Raw genomic sequence first — 21,332 nt, forward strand, 5'->3', positions numbered from 1 at the left:
GGAAGATATGACTAGACAGCTTTTCATGTGGAGAAGAAATAGGGATTTTAGTGTACTGTAAATGTTATATATACACCAACATTAAGACAACTCACCCAGCAAGACTAATGGGATCTAATAGAAACACAGTGTACAGACAAAAGAGATGATAGTCCTGATAACCTGCCTTGGTTAAACCATTTCTGAAATATTGTGTTCAGCTCTGGGCATTTTAGCAAGCAAACATTGAAAAGCTAAGGGATTTCTCCAGAGGAGGGCTTTAAATCATGCAACATAAGAATCAATTGAAGAATCAGAGGATATTTAGCTGGAGAACAGAAAATGGTAGATTTCTTCAATTATTTGAAGGTTTGTCCTGTGAAAGAAATTGTTTAGGTTGACCTCTGAAGATAGAGCTAGAAACAATAGGTAGAAATTATTGAAAAGATTATTTTAGCCTTAAGGCCTGGGAGAAAGTAAAAGAGGGATGTGAAGAGGAGAGAGATTGGGTTTGTGATAAATGTTTATTTTTGGACATGTTGAGTTTGATGTGTTAGCTTTGCAACACAGCTGGGTAGAACTGTGTCTTGCCAGGTAATTTTGAAGTTCAGGTTCAGAGATCAGAAGAAATGTGAGGATTAAAGAAAAAGGTTATAGCGTTATTTTGTAGAGAGCTTAGTGGAAGTGATTGTAATGACTGTGATCACAAGGTAAAAGAATAGAAAGAAAAACAGCCCCTTTGGGTAGAGGGAGGAAGAGGAGGCAGGAAAGAGTCAGTTTAGAAGTGGTTAGAAGTGTAGAATGAGAACAAAGCTGAGAAAAGAGAAAGTTTGTTTAAAAAAAGGAAGAGGAGCATTTCTAGCACTCAGTAGAACTGCAGAAAAATTCAAGAAGATGAAGGCTGAGAGGACCTTCAACTTTTAAAATTAAGAACAAGAAACAAAATTTTCACTCGATATATCCAAGTACTCTCTGTCTTTAACTGCAGAACTTACCTAGAAACCTTCAGTTTCTAAATTTTGTGATACAATGACAAAGATGAAACATTTTTCTTCGTGTACTAGGACACAGTAAGCAGAGCTTATAAAGGTTAGAAAGATGGCAACCCTTTTTTGGTGCTTGGCATGGTGTTTCTTTATTATAATGAAATGGTGATTTGTAGCCATTGTTAGGAATGAACAAGTTATGTGAGAAAGAGAAATAGGTCTTTTGGTGGAATGGAGTGCTGGAGAAGGGGGAGAGGAGACTGCATATATGAGAAATAAAGGCAATGGTTTTAAGAAGAATATAAGGGATAAGCATTCCTTCATTCCTTCCCCACACCTCCTCTCCCACATTCCTGATGCAAGGGGGCAGGGTTGGTTGCAAAAAAGAGACAGGAAGGTGTAGCTTTAACTAACAGGGCTTTTAATTGTTAGTGAGTTATTTTTGTGATCATACCCTGCTGATGGACTGTGGATATCAGAGTCAGTTACCAATATCTCTGGCCTTGGAAGTTATAATTAATTCTCTGGTATCTTCAGTATTTCCTAAAGCTTTTCTACAGTTGTTTTCAAACTCTATAGTTCATTTTTAAAATGAAGGGTTTTTTTCCATAGAATTCTAAAACTTTTAAACTCATTCTTTGCAAGTATATTGGGTTTTTATAAACTAAAAAAACCATTCAGTTTTAATTGGTGTCATATGTACTGGCTATGAGGCCCTGAGTAAGTCATTTAACCTCCTCTCAGTGCCCTGAGGTAACTTTCTTAGAGTATCTGATTCTCTTAACAGTTACCCATTTCCATTAGTAGAGGTACCTTTCTGACTTTTTCTCCTATGAAATCAAAGGTCTAGGAATTAAAAAAAAACCAATACCAAGTTGAAGTTATTTTTCTTTAATTGTTTTTTACTCCTGTCAACTATGTGGTAAGCTCCCTGACAGTCGGTACCATATCTTATAGCCAGTGTACAGAGAGGCAGTGTGTTAAAGTTTTAAAAAACTGGCATTAACTTCAGAAAGCCTGGTGTCAAATCCTGGTCCTGTTTCTTCTTATTAGTATGATACTGGGCAGGTAATTTAATCTCTTTGAGCCTCAGTGTTTTGATCTGTAAAAAATGAAGTTTGGCTAGACTCTAAGGCTCCCTTGTATTTCTAAATCTTTTGATCTATTCAACAAATATGTTTGGTTGTATAGTTGTGTTTTTTTTATGTTTTTGTTTTTTCACACATGTGAAAGAATAGCATAAGTCAGAGATCTGCTTTGGACTTTTATGGATGTTGATTGGGATATTGATTGGTTTCTAGCTATGCCTGTAATTAATATCACTATTAAAAAGCTATCTGTCCTATTTTTGTTGAATAATTAAGAGTTCCTTCATTCCAATGCAAATAAATGGGTCAGCTATTCATAGCTTTTCAACAATGTTATGAAATCATTCAAGATTAACTACTGAAAAATATCCACATAATCTTTATAGTCCAAATTATTCTCTGGATCTTAGTTCCCCTTAGAATTTCCAGATTTCTTTGGATTATGAGTAAATCATTGGATTTAGAGCTAGGCAGGACCTTAATGATTATGAAATCCAACCACCTCCTTTTACAAAACTTAGGCCCAGAGAAGTAAATTACAGAGCTGGGAAACTCTGATCCTTTGACTCCATATGCAGTTCTCTGTCCTATTAAATCATTCTGTCACCCATAGCAGAGTTTCCTGGTCAATAGCAGAAATTTGCCTTTAAATGCCTCTTTTATTTATCATCTTAAAAGCTTACTGTTACCCTGTATATAAAATTGTTTTTTCCTATACTCGATTAAAGATTTAAATCATATGTTCAAACTATAATTCATAGGTTATTGAAGCGAACCTAAAAGGAGAGATGAACTTGAAAATAGAAACTGATTTAGTGTGTATTACAACACATTTTAAAGATCTTGGAAATCCTCTTTGGGGTAAGATTTCTGGTTTTTCTTTGACTTGCTTTTGTTAAACTTAAAAATGATATGTCATTGAGATCTTTAAATGTTAAATTGGAAGTCTAGTTGAGTACATTTTTTACTTGTAGTGAGGGAGGTAGAAATGGAATAATTTGTGTAATCATTCCAGTTTGAGTAAAAAACCACATTGAATTATATAATTTTTTTATCTTACTGATTTAACCAGATAATAAAGGATATTTTGAAATATAGAAAGGAAAAAATATATAGCAAGGACTTGAAAAATTGTTTTCTTTTCATCCCGCTCTTTCAGAATGATGGTCTTTGTATAAGATGCATACATTTATTTTGGACCAGATCTGTGATTCCATTAATGTAGAAAACTCCTGTGGAAACTCCCTTTACCACTGCAGGTTGCCACCTGCTCTGTAACTTGTAGTCTTAGAAGGTTGTCTCGAGGTATTAAGAAGTTAAGTGATTTGCTCAAGTTATATAGGGCTTTATCACAAACATTATCCACAAGATACTTTGTAGGACTCAGTGATTGAATCTAAAGGTCAGTCTTTTTTTTCCTGAACTCAAAAGGTATTTGTTGAAGGAGATAGCATGAGTTCATTTATTCAGATTACATGCTTCTTTAAATATGGATCATATCTTTCATATTTATCCCTTGACCCTAGTATATTATTTTGCATACAGCTGGGACTCTATAAATGCTTGTTGATTGGAAGAATTTTCAAGTTGCTATTATGCTTGTAAGACAAGGATGAAGAGACACAAATACATATGACACCCAAAGGAATGATAGATATTCCACTTAACTACATAAAAACTAGCCCTTTTGTACTTGAAAGACACCATGTAATAGTACATAGAAGACTAGCCTTAGAACTGGAATGATTTGGGTTCAAACTCCTCATCTGTGTCTCTGGGTAAGTCACTTAACCTCTTGGTATTTTAGGGAACTTTTCACTGCTAGAGGGAATTTCCTCAACAAGAGAGCGTCCTGTACTAGTGAAATCATAGATCTAGTCCCTGTACCTTTGAATATATTTAACCTAGGCTGTTCTATAATAGTAATCATTTTGTTTAATGGTGTTTCTATCATTGTAGCCTCTGAAGATGCTTCTCAAGATAGAGATTCAGAGAACATGGCTGAAGCACGAATAGATATTAAGAAGCTTCTACAGTTTCTTGCAGGACAGCAAGTAAACCCAACAAAAGCATTATGTAGTGAGTTTGTTCATTATTCCATTTCTGTATGTAATATGCTTTAAACAACACCAGTCCAGAGCATTTTTCTAAAAAATGCAGTCAAATCTCAGCTGTTTGGAATTGAACCTTGTAGAACCCTCAGCTTTCTGAACAGCTCTGGTTTAAGAAGTTGGGGTAAGGGATGGAGGAGGATCTTTTTGACAGCAAAACACTCATTGAGCCTCATACACCTACACATAGTAGACGTTAATATTTGTTGAATGGAGTGAACATCTAGCAGCAGTAGGGGCTGCAGCAGAGAAGAGTCGTGGAGAGTGCTGCTGTTGCCGTGAGAGAGAACATTAAAAGACAGAAGGATTAGATATCTCACCTTGACTATAAAGGATAGCATTTCTGCATGGAGAACTGAGCAGTGTGGAAGAAACAACACTGGAGAGCTGGTTCAATCAGCAGTGGGCAGGGCAAACTACTAGCCCTCACATGGGGAAGAAGAGAACCAGAGGTCAGAACACAAGCAATAGGATTAGGCTAGGGAGTTGGAGGGTAGAATGAAGAACAGGAGGAGTGGCATTCCTAACCATTCATGTGTACTAATAACCTCTGACACCATAGAACTGTTCTGCTGGAGCAGCTGTAGTAGGAGAGAAGAGAAGCAGTCCCCTGCATTGCCCTTGAAGTCATTAAATAAGACACACCCTCTTTAGAGGTGTATGTATGAGCCTAGGCAGACTTTACTGTAAAGATTAAAAGTCAGTGATCAACTAACCATAGTAGAGTATTAAAATCTTTACGGTAGTATATATAAAAATAGCACAACAGGACTAGATGTCTGAAAGCCAAATTATAATATGGATTCTAGCTTTTTTGTTTTCTTTTATTGAAAGACAAAGGACAGAAATGCTAAAAACTTGTGCTAGTCTTGGATAGTGGTTGCTTGTACCTAACTCAGAAGAATTTAGTGCAAAAAATATTGGTGAATCAGTATATAATTTGTTCATCTCATCTACAATGTATCAAGACTAGGGGCTTGTATTCAGCTTAAGAAAGTCAGATGGAACATACCATGTGGTATGCACAGCTAAATTGATGTACCTAGATTGTGTTTTTTGTAAGTAGATCATAGTGAAAAGATATAAAGGTAGCCCTATTTTTGGCCTTGGGTTCACTACAGAAACATTTATGAGCAAAAACAGGAATGAACTGAGTACATTTTTAGGAAAGTAGTGTTGCTCTTTGAAAATGAGAGCATTAAAAAGTTTCATAAAGCTGCTTTTGATTTTGAAAGGTAAATCCTTGGGTCTACAAAAGCATTGTAAGATTTTTTGGGGGAACTGATTTTGCACCAAAGGCTAATGAGACTTTTTTTTCCAATACTTGCCAATTTCTGCATTGACAGGTACCACCAAATTGGCCCCGTCTTGATTTTCCACACGTACTTTGGGTTTAGGTAGAATATGAAGGCTGGCCAGGTTCTTAATATTCTCAAAATTTTCAGATTTCTGTATAACAAATTCTTTGTTTTAAAAATATCATTGTTCTGTCTTTTGGAGCAGAGGTTCTTAACTATTTTTGTGTCGTGGACCTCTTTGGTATTCTGGTGATATCTATGGATGCCTTTATCAGAATTTAAATTATTAAAGGAAATATTAAATTTCAGTTAAAGGTCAATGAAAATGAAGATTTAATTTTTCCCCTCATCCAAATTCCTCTCCTCCCTGAAAAATCTTACACACAAATTCCCAAGGGTTAAAACCCCTTCTTTAGGTTTTTGAACATTTGCATGTTGCTTATATAGCACAAGTTAATGAAAGAATAGACTTTTTTAAAAAAAGTCAACTAAAATTCCATGCCTTCAGTGGAAGATACTTTCACAACTATCGTCTTAGCTTTGGATAACCGATATAATTTTCTTGCCTATCAATTGCATTATTTTCTCTAAAGATATAGCACCTAGGAATATTTTACTATTTTCTTTGCCTAAGGAGCATATCTCCATGCCACTGTTACCTCCTTCCCCCCTACTCCCCCCAAAAAAAGGACAGAAAAAAATACGCTGACTGAAACTGGATCAAAGTTAAGAAAATGAAATGTTATTAAAGAATAGATTCCTCATGAAAATTGATAGACTTTGCAAGCACTTCAATCTTACAACTAAAGATCTTATTTTTAATGTGTCTGTTTAGAATGCTACTCATTCAGACATTAAGGAGAGAGTGAAGAAAATTGTGGCATGGTGTGTCTTCTTGTAATGTTGTTGATGATGTTTTTGTAAATCTTAGAATAAGTTCTCTCCAAATCACTCTGGCACAGATTTTTAGAATAGTGAAAGGGCACTGTGTCACACATGTATAGTTTCTGATGCTGATGATTCTCAAATCTACCTATCTTGCCCTAATCTATCTGCTGACCTCCAATCTCAAGTCTCCTACCATATTTTATACATCTCAAACTGGATATCTGTAGACATCTTAAACTTATTATTTCCAAAACAGAACTCATTATCTTTCCACCTAAACCCTCCCTCTCCTACCTTCCTTATTATTGTAGAGAGCAACACCATCCTTCCAGTCCCCTCAGACTTGGAACCTAGGAATCTTGGATTTCTCACTATATCACTCCCCACCTATCCCTCCCACCCCCACATCCAAACTGTTGCCAAGGCTTGCCGATTTCATCTTGGCAGCATCTCTCAAGTATACCCCCTTCTTTCCTCCAACTCTGTCACCGCTCTAGTTCAGGCCCTCATCTCTTTGTGCCTTGGATATTGCAATAGCCTGCTAGTGAGTCTGCCTGCCTCAAGTCTCTTTCCACTCCAATCCATTTTCCATTTAGCCCCTAAAGTAGTGATTGAACTAAAGGACAGGTCAGACCATGTTATTTTACTCTGCATAATAAACTCCAGTGACTTCCTATTGCCTCCAGGATCAAAAGCAAAATGCTCTATTTGAACTTCAAAGCCCTTCATATCCTAGCCCCCTCCTACCTTTCTAGTCTTCTTATATCTTTCTCTCCAACACAGCCTCATGGCTGTCCCATGAACAAGATGTTCTGAGTCTTGCATCTGGGCATTTTCTCTGGCTGTCTTCATGTCTGGAAGGCTCTCCCTCTTCCACTGACCTCCCTGCCTTCTTTTAAATCCCAACTAAAATCCCACTTTCTACAGGAGGCCTTTCTCAATCCATTTTAATTCATACCTTCTCTCCTTTAATTATTTCCTGTTTGACCCCGTGTATGACTTGCTTTGTATGTATTTGTTTGTCTATTGTCTCCCTCATTAGATTGTCAGCTTCTTGAGGACAAAGGCTGTTTTGCTTTTCTTTTTTCCTGCACTTAGCACAGTGCCTGGCACACAGTATGTGCTTAATAATTGTTATTTGATTATCAGTTTTACCTTTCAAATATCTCTGGACAGCTAGGTGCATAGAGCACTAGGCCTTCCTGAGTTCAAATTTGGCCTTACTTAACTAAGCTGTGTGACCTTGGACAAGTTACTTAACCCTGTTTGCCTCAGTTTTCTCTTCAGTAAAATGAGCTGCAGAAGGAAACAATAAACCGCTCTGTTATCTTTGCCAAGAAAACCTCAAATGAGGTCATAAAAGAGTTGGACACAACTGAAAACTGACTTAACAACCACCATCTCTCTCCAGAATGCCCTCTCCTCTACCTTCTCTACAGGGTTAAGTAACTTGTACTGACTCCAGGCCCAGTCCTCTATGCACTGCGCCACATAGCTGCCCAGGAGAGAGATTACAAAGGTAAAATTGATAAGCTTTGGCAGCAGGTTGGATGTAGGGAGTGAGAAAGTGAGGAGTTAGAGTCGCACCTAGATTGTGAACCTGGGTGATTTGGAGGATGGTGGTGTCCTTGACAGTAATAGGGAAGTGGTGAAGAAGGGAAGGTTTAGAGGAAAAGCTAATGAGTTAAATTTTAGATATATTGAGTTTAAGATGTTTATAAAAGGCCATCCAGTTCAAGATGTCCAGTAGGCAGTTGGAGATGTGAGTTTGATGTCAGCAGAGATAAGTAGGTTGTAGAATAATCAGCATAGACATGATAATTGAGCCCATGGGAGCTGACAAGGTCAGTGAGGGAAATAGTATAAAGGGAGAAGATAAGAGGACTCAGCACAGACCTTCATGGTTAGAAGGCATGACTTGGACGAACATACAGGGAAGGAGACCAAGGAGTGGTCAGATAGGTTGGGGGAGAACCAAGTGAGATTAGTGTCAGGAAAAGTAGAGAGAATTGGGTTTCAAGAAAAGGCTGGTTGACAGTGTCCGAGGCTACTGACAGGTCAGGAAGGATGAAAACTGAGAAAGGACGATTAGATTTGGCAATTAGGATGTTGTTAGTAACTGGATAAAGCAATTTCAGTTGAATGATGAGTTTGGAAACCAGATAGAGTAAAAAGAGAGTGAGAGGAGAAGTGCATGCATTTGTAGATAGCCTTCTCAAAGAGTTAGTCAAGAAAGGGAGGTGAGATAGAGAATAATATCCGGAATGTATGGATTAAGTGAGAGTTTGTCTGAGAATGTAGGCAGTAGGGAAACCAGTCTGTGGTCAGGGAGAAACTGAAGATGAGATGAGAGTAGGGATAGTAGAAGAGGTAATCTATTAGAAAGATCAAGGATAGAAATGGGATCACTTGTGCATGTTAGAGGAGTTTGCCTTGCCAAGAAGAAAACATCTTTTCATGTGAGAAAGGAATGAAGGAGGATATAGTGGCAGAAGATTTCTAGTTGATATGAAAGGAGAGGAGAAAAGGTGAATTGCCTCAAGTTTTTCAGTAAAATATGAAGCAAAGTTCTCAGCTGAAAGGTTGCAGGGAGTGGGAGCCATGGGAGGTTTCCATCTTTATGAGAAAGAAGTAAATAACAAAAAAGCAACCTGGTAGCAGAAACTTTTTTAGAAAAGCACAGTTCAAGTGCCCTGCTAGAATCTATCCTCATTCAACTCTATGTCCTGCCATATGGGTAATTTTAGGTTTCAAGAAAATGGCTGTAAAAAGTAGCTCATTTCTTGGGGGTTCAGCATAGCTGAAGTTTTACTGTATCTCAGCTAGATGAAGGCAGCAACTGAATTCCATAATAGCTATATATTCCAGTCCCATATACTCTCATAAATAGTTTGATTTCTTTACTACTGGTGACATACATAATTTTTACTCCCATTTTAGGTTCATCGTAAAATAACTTGGTGACACAGTTATTAATTTCTCTGACTACATTTCCCACTGTTTTCTGTTGTCTCTTCCTAGTATAGCACCATTGTAGTTGAATTCTTTACATATTGAAACTTTTGTTTTTAATGGAGCATACTACAAATGCCATAATGTGTAGAGAGTTAGCCATGGAGCCACGAAAATCTGGATTCATGTCCTGCTTTTGACAAATGCTACCTTGTGTTACCATGAACAAGTTGAGCCTTTCTTTGATGACTTGGGAATAAGCATCAGTCGTTGTACTGTGCTTCAGTAAAGTGGGCTACTGAGTGTGTGATAGCCAGGTGGTGAAGTAGATAGAGTGCCAGGTCTAGAGTCAGGAAGCCCTGAGTTCAAGTCGGGCCTCAGGTACTTACTGGCTGTCTGACCCTGGGAAAGTCACTTAACCCTGTTTGTCTCAATTCTTCATCTGTAAAAATAAGTGGGAGAAGGAAGTAGCAAACCACTCTAGCCTTTGCCAAGAAAAGTCCAAATAGGGTCACAAAGAGTGGGATCCTACTGAAGAACCACAGCTGGTTCTGTAGAATTATCACTGGCCCTCCTCCCAACCCCCAATATATGCACACACGTATACATTATAGAAATGTTTTATGGTTTGTGTGCTGTTATTGTGGCACGGTCATTCCCTTAGGCGTTATTAAACCTGGATGATTGTTTGTTTTTCCAGACTGAAGTGCTGTCCTGTAGAAGAGGCTCCTAATTAGCCTCTTCTCTCATACTGTTGACTTCTTTTATTGAGCTTTTATAGCTATTGCCACCCCATGAGAGTGATTGTTTCTTTCTGTTCTGTTAACCACACAGTTAAGGTGTATTGGGTATATTTGGTTCTTCCATTCTTCTTGGATAACTTTGTCATTATTAGTAGTTTAGAAATGGGACATTGCTTCACTGACAGGTAGGTTTTTAATTTATGTTCATTTTTCCTAGGACTTAGTATATGAATTTGTCATTTTAAATATTGGTAGTATCCAGAATCTGACCAGATCAGTGCCCCTATATCTTTCCCTTCTGTTTGTATTTTATGATTATTCAAGACTAAATTGTAGAAAAAGTATACCTTATAATAATTCAGGTTCATCATTAAAAACATCTATTATTTCACTATTCTGTATATGGCTAGGCCCCTAGGAATTACTTATTTTTGTGGGAATGTTTATCATTACATTACAAAGTTTCCTTTTGATTGATGTGCTTTTAATGTGGCATCTGGAAGTAGATGCTATTGATTAGTGTTTTTACTGCAGGATATTACTAAATATCACTTGTATTTGAAAGAAAGATGATTGCCCCTTACAGAAAAAATTTCTATTTAAAAGTAATGCTTCATTTGGGAGCAAGGTGTTATAATACACAGGGAAATACATTAGTGTGTGTAATTGAACAGTTCTTTAAAATGCTGCTTTTTTTTCCCCTTTCAGATATTGTGCATAACCGGATTGTTCACTTTATTTTGCTACATGAGGATGTTTCCCTTCAGTATTTTATTCCTGCCTTGTCATAAGAATTCAGCTGTTCGAGAGTTTTTGACAATCCAAAGACCTTTTCTTTCAAAATCGAAAAAAGATGATGGGTTGGTGTGTTGGAAGCCTTTGGGTTTATATGCTCACTATGGTTTACCTCATGTAAAAAGAACTTGTCCTTTTTTTTCTTTTGTAATATGTTCGTAGAATAGGCATTAGTGAAATGCAATTGGATAAGCTATGTCTTTGTTTTCTTGTGGTTTCTATATTTTACCTTTAAGAAATTGAGAGGGAAATTTATAATTTTCATTACTGAATTTCACTGTTTCTGATTGCTGATAAATGAACACTTTAACAAACATTACGCATATGTGTACATCAGAGGTTTCTGCATTATCCAAGCAGGCACTTTCTGAGATAGTCTTTCTGTAAGACATTCATCACTTCCTGAAGCAGGCATCCAGAAGGATATACAACTGTCTTTTTGTGGGAATTGTTGACTAGAAGGAAGAAAAAGTATTTCTTAAGTTTTTGCTGTGTCTGGAGTAAGGAAGGTGTTGCTAGGAATGATACTCTGGGTTACCATAAATAAGTAGTAGACTAATCATCAAAATACTCCTGAACCTGAGCCTGGTGGAGTTAATTCTCCAATCTAGGATTTTCACTTGAGAAGGCTCCCTCTTGTGTTTGACGGCTTAAATACGGGGAACATTTTTACATTAAGTTTTTAAAAAATTTCCTAAAGTAAATACCACAAAGGCTCCTTGAATCTTATATAAGTTATAAGGCTTCAGGAATGAATATGCAGTTTGTGGCATGAATTTTTTTTATTCATTATTTTTCTTTGGAAATCTATCCAATAATTCCAAAATGGTACCTAAGTTTACAAATTTAAGTTTTCTTTTTACATACCAAATTTACTACAGGTGCTGATTGGTAAGCTTTCTCGTTTTTACTCGAACATCATTCATTAAATTTCGCATTACACTTTAATTTCAGGGACTCTACTAAAATTGTGGATGATTTTAAGCAAGAAATAGAACATTACTCACCTATATTTATCTTTCACACCAACTTGAAGAATAAGGGGGGAAAAAGCGATTTAACTATCAAATGCAATATGTAAAAGATTTCAGCAGAAAATTAAAATATTCCATGCTCATTCTTTTCATATTATTTTACCAAATCTCAGCAGTATCTGTTAACATTTTACAGTACTTAATATTCTGTTAAACTAATACCTTGGAATTCAAAAAGATCTATTTATTCAGATTTTTTTTCCTTGCAGTTCTGTTATATATAGAAATCTAAAATACACTATAAAAATGCATCTGAAAGACTTTATAGACTTGTTGGCTTTTATCAAGAATTGTGTTTATAGATTTTATCAATCTCAGAAAGGTTTGTTTAAATCAGAATAAATAAAAGTAAAAGATATTTATAAAACTTTATTTTTTTTAAATAAAATTTTCCACTCAGATTGAATTTTTCTACTTAGTATTGCCTAAAATGTACTTTCCTTCCCCTTTAAACATAAAAATTTTGAACTGAGAGGTGAAATTTTGGAGCATCGTATGAAAGGTCTGGAAGAGAAATATTTTTAAAAATTTATTTATTTTTAGCTTTCAGTTTTCACTTCCATAAGATTTTGAGTTTCACATTTTCTCCTCATCTCTCCCCTCCCTCCACCCCAAGTCAGCATGCAGTCTGATATAGGCTCTACATATACATTCATATTGACCTATTTTCACATTAGTCATGTTGTAAAGAAGAATTAGAATCAATGGGAGAAACCGTGAGAAGGAAGAAACAACAAAAAAAAGAGGTCAAATAATGTGCTTCACTCTGCATTCAGACTCAAAAGTTCTTTTTCTGGATATGGACAGCATTTTCCATCATGAGTCCTTTGGAGTTGTCTTGGATCCTTGCATTGCTAAGAAGAGATGAGTCTATCAAAGTTAGTCTTTGCACATTGTGGCTGTTACTCTGTACATTGTTCTCCTGGTTCTGCTCGCTTCACTCTGTATCAGTTTATGTAAGTCTTTCCAGGTTTTTCTGAAGTCTGCCAGCCCATCATTTCTTGTTTTGGTTTTTGTTTGTTTGATTTTTTGGTGAGGCAACTGGGGTTAAGCGACTTGACCAGGGTTACACAGCTGGTAAGTATCAACTGTCTGGTCTGAGATTGGATTTGAACTCAGATCCTCCTGACTCCAGGGCAGTGCTTTATCCACTGCATTGCCTAGCTGCCCCCATCATTTCTTATAGCACAATAGTATTCCATTACATTCATATACCACAACTTGTTCAGCCATTCCCCAACTAATGGGCATCTCCTTAATTTCCAATTCTTTGCCATCACAAAAAAGAACTGCTATAAATATGTTTGTACATGTGGGTCCTTTTCCCATTTGTATGATCCCTTTGGCATAAAGACCTAGAAGTGGTATTGCAGGGTCAAAGGGGTATGCACATTTTTATAGCCCTTTGGGCACAGTTCCAAAATGCTCTCCGGAATGGTTGGATCATTTCACAACTCCACCAACAATGCATTAGTGTTCCAATTTTCTCACATCTCCAGCACTTAGCATCTTCCTGCTTTGTCATGTTAACCAGTCTGATACGTGTGATGTGGTACTTCAGAGTTGTTTTGATTGGCATTTCTCTATTCAATAGTGATTTACAGCAAGGAATGGAAATATTAAGTACAAAGAGACTTTATAGATTATAGAATTTTAGAGTTTGAAAGAACTTCATTCATTTAGTCTGACCCCTCCTTAGTTCAGCATGAGTATACTAACCCAGAGGGCCAAAGTAACTTGACCACAGTTACCCAACTTGTTAGTTAAAGTAGAGCTGAGACCAGAACCCAGATCTTGTAACTTGCAGTGACTGTCTCTTACGTATTTGTTTATAAACTTATTTCTTTGCATAATTTTTTGACTGCATTATAGAGATTCATATTTGCCATGATTTGGGGTGGGTTTTTTTCTTTGCTGCTTTAGGGACGTCCACCTTAAAAACAGTTAGCTAATTCTCAGCAATACAGTGATTTAAGACAATCCCAAAGGGCCAATGATGAAGCCTACCATCTGCCTCCAGAGAAAGAGCTGATACTGATTGAATACAGACTGAAACACAACTTTTCACTTTCTTGCATTTTTTTTTTGAGTCTTGTACAAAATGACTAATATGGAAATGTTTTACATGATTGCACACATATAACCTGTATCTGATTGTTTACTCTCTCAGGGAGGGATAGAATTTGGAACTCAAAACTTTAAATAAAAATGTTAAAGAATTAAGAAAAAGGTGTTGTAGATATCCTAGCTTTCACTTTTGCCTGTGGAAGTAAAACGAATGTGTCCTTGCCAAAAGAATCCCAGAAAACTAAAAAACAATTAGCTAGTCTCGAAGAGTAGATTTTGATGGGACTGCTGCCTCCCACTCACTTGGGCTTGAAATCAGAATCATCTTTGATTGTTCTCTGTAGTTGACCCTTAACATTTTATCATCGTAAGTCCTCTCAATTCTGCTTCCACAGATCTTTCACGTTTACCTTTTCTACTCTCACATGGCCACAACTCCATTTCAGGCCCTCATCATTCTTTTTTTTTTTTTTTAATAAGGCTATTGGGGGTAAGTGACTTGCCCGGGGTCACACAGCTAGTGTCAAATGTTTGGCGGGATTTGAACTCAGGTCCTCCTGACTTCAGAGCTGGTGCTCTATCCACTGCACCACCCAGCTGCCCCTGGTCCTCATCACTCTTGCTGGACTACTGTAATCATCTTCTAACTGCTCTCTTGGAACTGAACCCCTTTCCTTCCCAATCCATCCAAATGAGGCAGATTTTTTTTTTTTGCTCCGGTAAGTATTTTGCATCTATTAGACATTTTTTTTTTTAATTTTGAGTTCCAAATTCTTTTCCTCCCTCCAGCTCCTACCTCACCCATTGAGAAGTCAAGCAGTATGATACCCATTATATATGTGAAATAATGGAAAACATTTCCATATTAAATTAAAACTTGCAAAAAAAAGAAGAAAAATAAAGTGGAAAAAGATGCTTCAGTCTGCACTGAAGAGTTTTATAAGGTCTCTCTGTAGGTGCACAGCATTTTTCATCAGGAGTCCTTTGGAATTGTCAGTGGCACAATGATCTTAAGTCCCCTGACTACATTACTTCCCTTCTGAAAGGATTCCTTTGGATTCCCTAAGATATGAACTCCTTACCCTGCCATTTATGGGCCTTCACTATCTAGCCCCAGTTCCACACCTATTTCATATTTGTTTTCCTTCACACACTGGGGTGTTCTATGAACTAGTTGTTTCCTGAACTCAACGTACATTTGCCACACCTCCATGAATTTATTCCTTCATTTATGCTTTACTGCTTAGGTATCAGTTCTTCCATGAGTCCTGATTTTTCCCTCTACCCCTCCTCAAGTTTTCCCATAGTGTAGTGTTTGGATCACTCTTTTGCCCCCATCATACAATCATAGAATTACACATGTTACTTCAGGTAAACACTGTTAAATTCAACAAGCATCTGTACAGACCTAGGAACTGGGAATAACAAAAGTAAACCAGACCTACTGAGGGGTTGCAACATTGAAGGCACAAGTAAATATATTTTTCTATTCTCACCATCTAGTTTAGTGCCTTACATATTTTGTCCTAACCTCTGATTTCATCTGTGTAGTGAGGAAATGCACTTGACAACCAGTGGAAAGTTGAATGACTCCAAGGTCAGAAATGTCCAGTGTCAGAAATGAAACTTTAAACTAGGACTTCCTGCCTCCAAAACTGACATTTTGCAAAGTATCACAATGCTTCTCATCCACAACCTCTCAACTTGTGTAGGGTAGATAGTTAATAAACAGTGAATTGAATTGTCTCATTTTTTCTTAAGTATCATTTAAGGGTTATCCAGAGCATCCTCAGTTTTTCTTTTGGCTAGTTATTAGCTGTGTTGCCTTGACTTGCTAGAAGTAATTGTCTGTTCTTGACATCCACAGAAATGAAACAGGTATACTTAACTAAAATGAAACACCTACTTTCGTCTATTTTAAATTGCAATGTATAAATTATGGTACTTGTGTAAACATTGTATTTGAACAAGATACAATGCAGAAATGGAAATGGAAATTTCCTAAAACTATTATTTGTCATTTTTTATAGCAAATCAACAAAGTAGGAAAGGGAACTTGGGATTATTGTTATATCATTTTTTAAAGCTATGCTGTGTTTTGCATAGCATAGTGGAATAGCATTGCAAGTCAGTGAAGAGTTGAGTCAGAACTTAATTGTTTGAGTACTTTGCTACTGAGTTAAAAGGGACCTTTGAAAAGTGATTTAAGGTTGTGCTTGTCTTCAGAATTTTGATTAGCATTAATAATAGCAGCTCACATTTATATACCGAGGTTTTCAGAATGCCTTATTTCATTTGATCTTCACAATAACCCTTTCAGGTAGGGGTTAGTATCCTCATTTAACAGGTGAAGATGCTTGAGGCTCATTGTTTTACCCAGGCTCACATAACTGGTATCTGAACTGATATTTGAGCCCAAGTCTTCTTGCTACCAAGTCTAGGACTTATCCACTCTGTTATCTCAAGTGAAATGTTTGTAAATCACTTAGTACAATGCCTACTATATAGCAGACACATAATTACTTTTCTCTTCCTATAGGCCTTACTTTACAGATTCCAGATGCCATTAATGTATTTTTCTGTGAACCAATAAAACTGGAAATAATACATCCCCTTCCTTTAATCAGGTGGCTTGAGTAGGATGATTTAAGTAGGATGAAGGTCCCTTTCAACTCAAGGCTCTATGTAATTTAGATTTGTAAACAACAAAAGTTATTTTTCTGCTAATCCTATATATACCATGTTAGACCATAGCTAGCTTTTCTCTAGCTTTTATGATCAAATGCAGCAGCCAGATAATGGAAAGAAGAGTCTGAGTTTTAGTTCCAGGTCTGCCACTCAAAATTAGAGCAATCACAAAATCCAACCCCCTCCTTTTTACAACTCAGGAAACTGAAGTTTAAAAAGGTAAAGTGATAGCTAATAAAGGGCAGGTCCAGGCTTTGAATCCATGTTTTCAGACTCCCCATCATCCAGTACTCTTTTCGCAACACTTTTCTTACCAGCTTTGTGACCTTGAGAGACAGTGTTGGCTAGAGTGTTGGACTTGAGATAAAACCTGGGTTTAAATCAGCTCCCTCATATTATCAGTGTGACTATAAAAGCAAGGGTTGCTGGGAGGAAAGTGCTTTGCAAACCTTAATGCAATACATTAATGTGAGTTATTTCATCAACAAGCCTGTTGTGTACCAACACGACTGTGCTAGGTAGATACTGAGGGATTCAGTGACAAATAGGAAATAGTCCTAACCTCTCTGGTCTTGGGTTTCCTTTATACAATGAAAAATGAAGGAAACAAAACACCTGTGGTCTGCCCTCAAGTGATACATGTTCTAATAATGAATCCGGTGAAAATACATGAGCCACAAAAATTATTTTTAAAATGGACTTCTGTCCTTAAACTCATTCAAGAAATGTTATGAGTTAACTATATGAAGGTCCAATGCTCATCCCTTTTCTTCCACGGGTAAACCACTTATATAAACACCTCTTAGAGACACCATTATAGCAAGTAAGGTCAGTAGGGATTTAATACCCTGAAGTTCTTCAGAGTAGATGTGATTGTCTCAGGAGAAGTGATTTGCTATTACAAGTTCCTTTAAGGAGAGAAGGGAGGCAGCAGCCACATTTACTATCATCCCCATTTTGGGCAGAGGAAGGGGGAAGCCTTTGCTTGGGGGTTCAACCCAGTTCCTAAATAGAACAAGGAGGTGGGGATTTTCTCATCCATACCTGATTCCCCAGGCTCATTCCATATTGAGTGCAGGAGCTGTTGTCCCCATGGAAGGAGGTTATTGGAAGCAGGGGTGGAGACTACTAATCCAAGCAGTGTTTCTCTGGATCCTTTTGGCAGCTTCTACTCCTGGGAACAACTCAAAGGATGACTCAGAGGATGGTAAGTTTGCAACTTTACAAAGGCTAAATGGATTTATTCCTGTTTCATTTCCTAAGGATTTCTATTTCCTTTAAACTTTAACAAGGCAGTTCCCCATTCTGCTCAGACCTAAAGTAAGTACTGTGGGCAATACAACATATTTTAAGTATCTTGTTTTAGTGAATTTACTGTCAAGAAAAGTTGTTACGCTTTGCAAATTATTGTTCAAAGTACAAAAATAATGCAACAATTGTGTAGTTGTTCAAGAATATTGTTTGGGGGAAATGAATACTAAATTTTTCTGAACACAGAAAAATCTCAGCGTTGGAAGGTTCCTTAGCGATTACTTCCCCACCAGCTCTTTTTATACATGAAGAAACTGAAACCCAGAGGAATGAAGTTATTTGCCAAAAGACATACATTGAGTTAGTGGGAAAGCCAGGATTAGAACCTAGGTCTCCTCATTTCCAAATTCAGGTTTTTTTTTTTAAATTTTAATTATGAACTTAATAACCATTAACAATCGATTACCTTTAATATTTAAAAAAATTGCAGTCAAGGTGCATGTTATTCTAGCTCTTTTTCTCATTTTACTTGATTTCATATATAACTTTACTTATTTACTCACATTCTTTGCATTTACCATTTTACAGCACTATGGGCTCTCCATTACATGAATATACCATCATTTACTCATTCTGTTCTAATTGTTGGACATAGAAATTTCCATCTGTTGTTATTTCAAATAAAGTAGCTGTTAATAGTTGTGTATGGCTGGGCCTGTTCTCCCCTCTACCCCTTCTTGTCTTTTCATATTATCCTTAAGACAAAAACCTGGCAATGGAGTGATCAACTTTGTAATGCAATGCTCTTTTCTCTACTCTCCCTTGTTGATCAGAATAAACCATATGTTTGAACAAACTAGTTAAACTATTTGCTGTTTGAATTGCTGAAATGCATCTTTTTTCCTGTACTTTTCATTTTTGATGATTTAATAAAAGGAGATGCTTGTAAAACCAAGACAATACTGGAAACAGAAGACTTTTGAAATATATATTTTGGCTTTTTTTTCCCTCCTGCCTCCTTCCCCTCTGTAGACTTATTTTACACTATGACTGTGGAAGAAAATTTTAAGATAATGACAATCCTGAACTCTTCCTGTAATAAAATGCAAGTTGTATTTATTAAAAGCCATTGTGAAATCCATACTATAAAGTCAGAGTGCCAGGGGCACAGAAAAAAAAATGCTAAGTGAAAGAGAAATTTTTTTAAAGTTTGGGTTTTATAATTTTTACTGAGTTTACTGTGACAGCAGCAATCACTAAAAAGATTTGGAATGGCAAAAATTATGACAATTTGAGTTGGAAAGAAATAAAACACTGGAACTTTTTTCTGTTAGGTGTGTGTATGGTATACCTCCCAGCTCCAGAAAATCCTATTGTTTTTGGTGAAAGCCTCTTGAAAATGACTTGTATGACATATACAAGGAATTCACAGAAACAGGGAAAAAGTTGTGTATGAACTGATAAAGAGTAACATGAGCAGAATCAGAACAACATACAACTACAGGTAATGGGAGTGAAGAGATCACTGAAAGAAGCTGAGTTCTGAGTAACTGAAAAAGCAGTAAGCTCAAATGAGGGTCTAGAAACTGAAATGGTGAAGATGACAAGAGTTTATGTAAGAGACAAACATTCATCTTTCTGCTTAGCTTAGTGATATGTTTTTAGGACATGCTTTTTTTTTTTAACAGTCCCATATTGTATAATTGTTACAGGGAATTTTTTCCTCTGTTAAGGAAACCCTGCTCTACAAAAGGAGCAGTTCTGTAATCCAGATTATTATTGTTGTTGTTGTTATTATAGGGTAGGGAGCTCAGGAGGCAACAATATTGCTAACTTGTGAATTGTGATCCAAAAGCAGTTTGCACATCTCCTGACTCATAACTTGTTATCTGTTTGTTCTTGGACGTTGTTACAATCCCACCTTCCCTTTCCCATCCCTACATGCATGAAGTCTCCCTGGGAGTTCAGGAAGATCTGTGCCAGTATTGGGGGAGAAATTTTATCTACACATTCTTTTAAGATTAGTCCAAATAAAAATGCGTCTTTTAACAAAGATAAAATTAATTAGAGTTGAGTTTTGCCCATAATAATCTGTTAACAAGGAGTGGTACCTTGAGTTGGATGAGAAAAATCCAAGCAGTTCTTTGAGTTCTCCCCCTTTGTTCTTATTCTTCTCAGGAGATTGAATCTACCGCTTTCCACCTGATTTAAGAGGCTATTTAAAACTGTTGTTTTTGGTATTTAGGTAGGGCTGGAGTTTAGAGTAATGTATAATAGTGAGCAAACTGATCTCTTCATGTTCCTCATTCTTCTCTGTTGCTGTGACTTAGCACTTGCCAGCTAGCAAATGTTTCAGGATTGACTTCATTTTCTGTGAAAGCTTGGGTTGTTTTTTCTGACATGTATAATAAAAGTATTTGACTTGCCCCCTAGGCTTAGCCCTAGGATAACACAGGTGTTAAAATCTGCCTGGAATTTTGCTCATTGATTTCCATGGCAACTGACAATCTTTGTAAAATGAGTTAAATTATGCTATATTTTACTTTATGTATGCTGGATAATTGGCATATATGGTATGTTAATTTGGCTAGACTAATTATTTAGAAGATGTCTTCCTTCTTCTCTACCTTCTCTCTCCTTATAAATTCTGGATCACACCTGGTATGGTCCTTCTCTTTGAACAGCTGTTTCTGGTTGATTGGTTTATAATGCAAAAATAAAGGCAAATAACATAAATGTGACATTTACTAACATGGCTGGGCAAATGAGCTGCTGCACAAACTGACTCATTGCATAGAGAGCCAAACATTGTTTAAATAGAGGAGCTAAATAAGGGCAAAGTGCTTCATTGGATCAGTTTACTTGTAAATAACAGATCCTGCCTTCCAGAGGTACTGGCCTTTGGCTGGTCTAGCATTCATGCAATAGAACAATTTGTTTTTCCTTTTTGGAACAATGTATATATGACAATTTGTTATATATGCAATATAACAATTTGTAATAATCAAATTCAATAAATATTTATTACACCTACAGTGTTAAAAACACCTTTGTTCAATCCTTAGCTCTATTACTTACTAATTGCATGACTAGTTGTATTCCTCTCATGTGACACTCCATCTACCAACTCTGGGAATGTTCATTGGCTGTTCCATGTGCCTGAAACTTTCTCCTTCCTCATCTGTCTCCTGGCCTCCCTCAAGTATCAAATAAAATCTGACTTTCTACAAGAAACTTTTACTGGTCCCCCATTAAGGCTAGTACTTTGTCTACATGGATTACTTCTAATTTATCCTGTAAATGCTTTGTTTATACATAGTTGTTTGCAAGTGGTCTCCACAATTAGATTCTGAGCTTCTTGAAGTCAGGAACTGTTTTTTCCCCCTTTCTTTGAATCCCTAGTGCTCGGCATAGTGCCAGGCCCACTGTAGACACTCAATATATGCGTCATG

At 36.7% G+C, this 21,332-nt stretch overlaps 1 protein-coding gene across 3 annotated transcripts in view; it reads left to right on the forward strand.

Annotated features, from left to right (window-relative positions):
• The window catches only part of HUS1 (HUS1 checkpoint clamp component), a 28,655-nt gene extending 14,928 nt beyond the window's left edge, over positions 1-13,727 (forward strand). For all 3 annotated transcript variants that reach the window (XM_020977768.2, XM_020977770.2, XM_020977771.2), the window contains exons 6-8: positions 2,815-2,914; positions 4,013-4,132; positions 10,754-13,727. In XM_020977768.2, the coding sequence (XP_020833427.1) occupies positions 2,815-2,914; positions 4,013-4,132; positions 10,754-10,836 (303 nt within the window). In that variant the 3' untranslated portion in view covers positions 10,837-13,727. The remainder of the gene's footprint in view (positions 1-2,814; positions 2,915-4,012; positions 4,133-10,753) is intronic.
• Positions 13,728-21,332: the final 7,605 nt, after the last annotated feature.

The sequence above is a fragment of the Phascolarctos cinereus genome, unplaced genomic scaffold (assembly GCF_003287225.1).
Source record: "Phascolarctos cinereus isolate Bilbo 61053 unplaced genomic scaffold, phaCin_HiC Scaffold_4;HRSCAF=312, whole genome shotgun sequence".
Lineage (NCBI taxonomy): Eukaryota > Metazoa > Chordata > Mammalia > Diprotodontia > Phascolarctidae > Phascolarctos > Phascolarctos cinereus.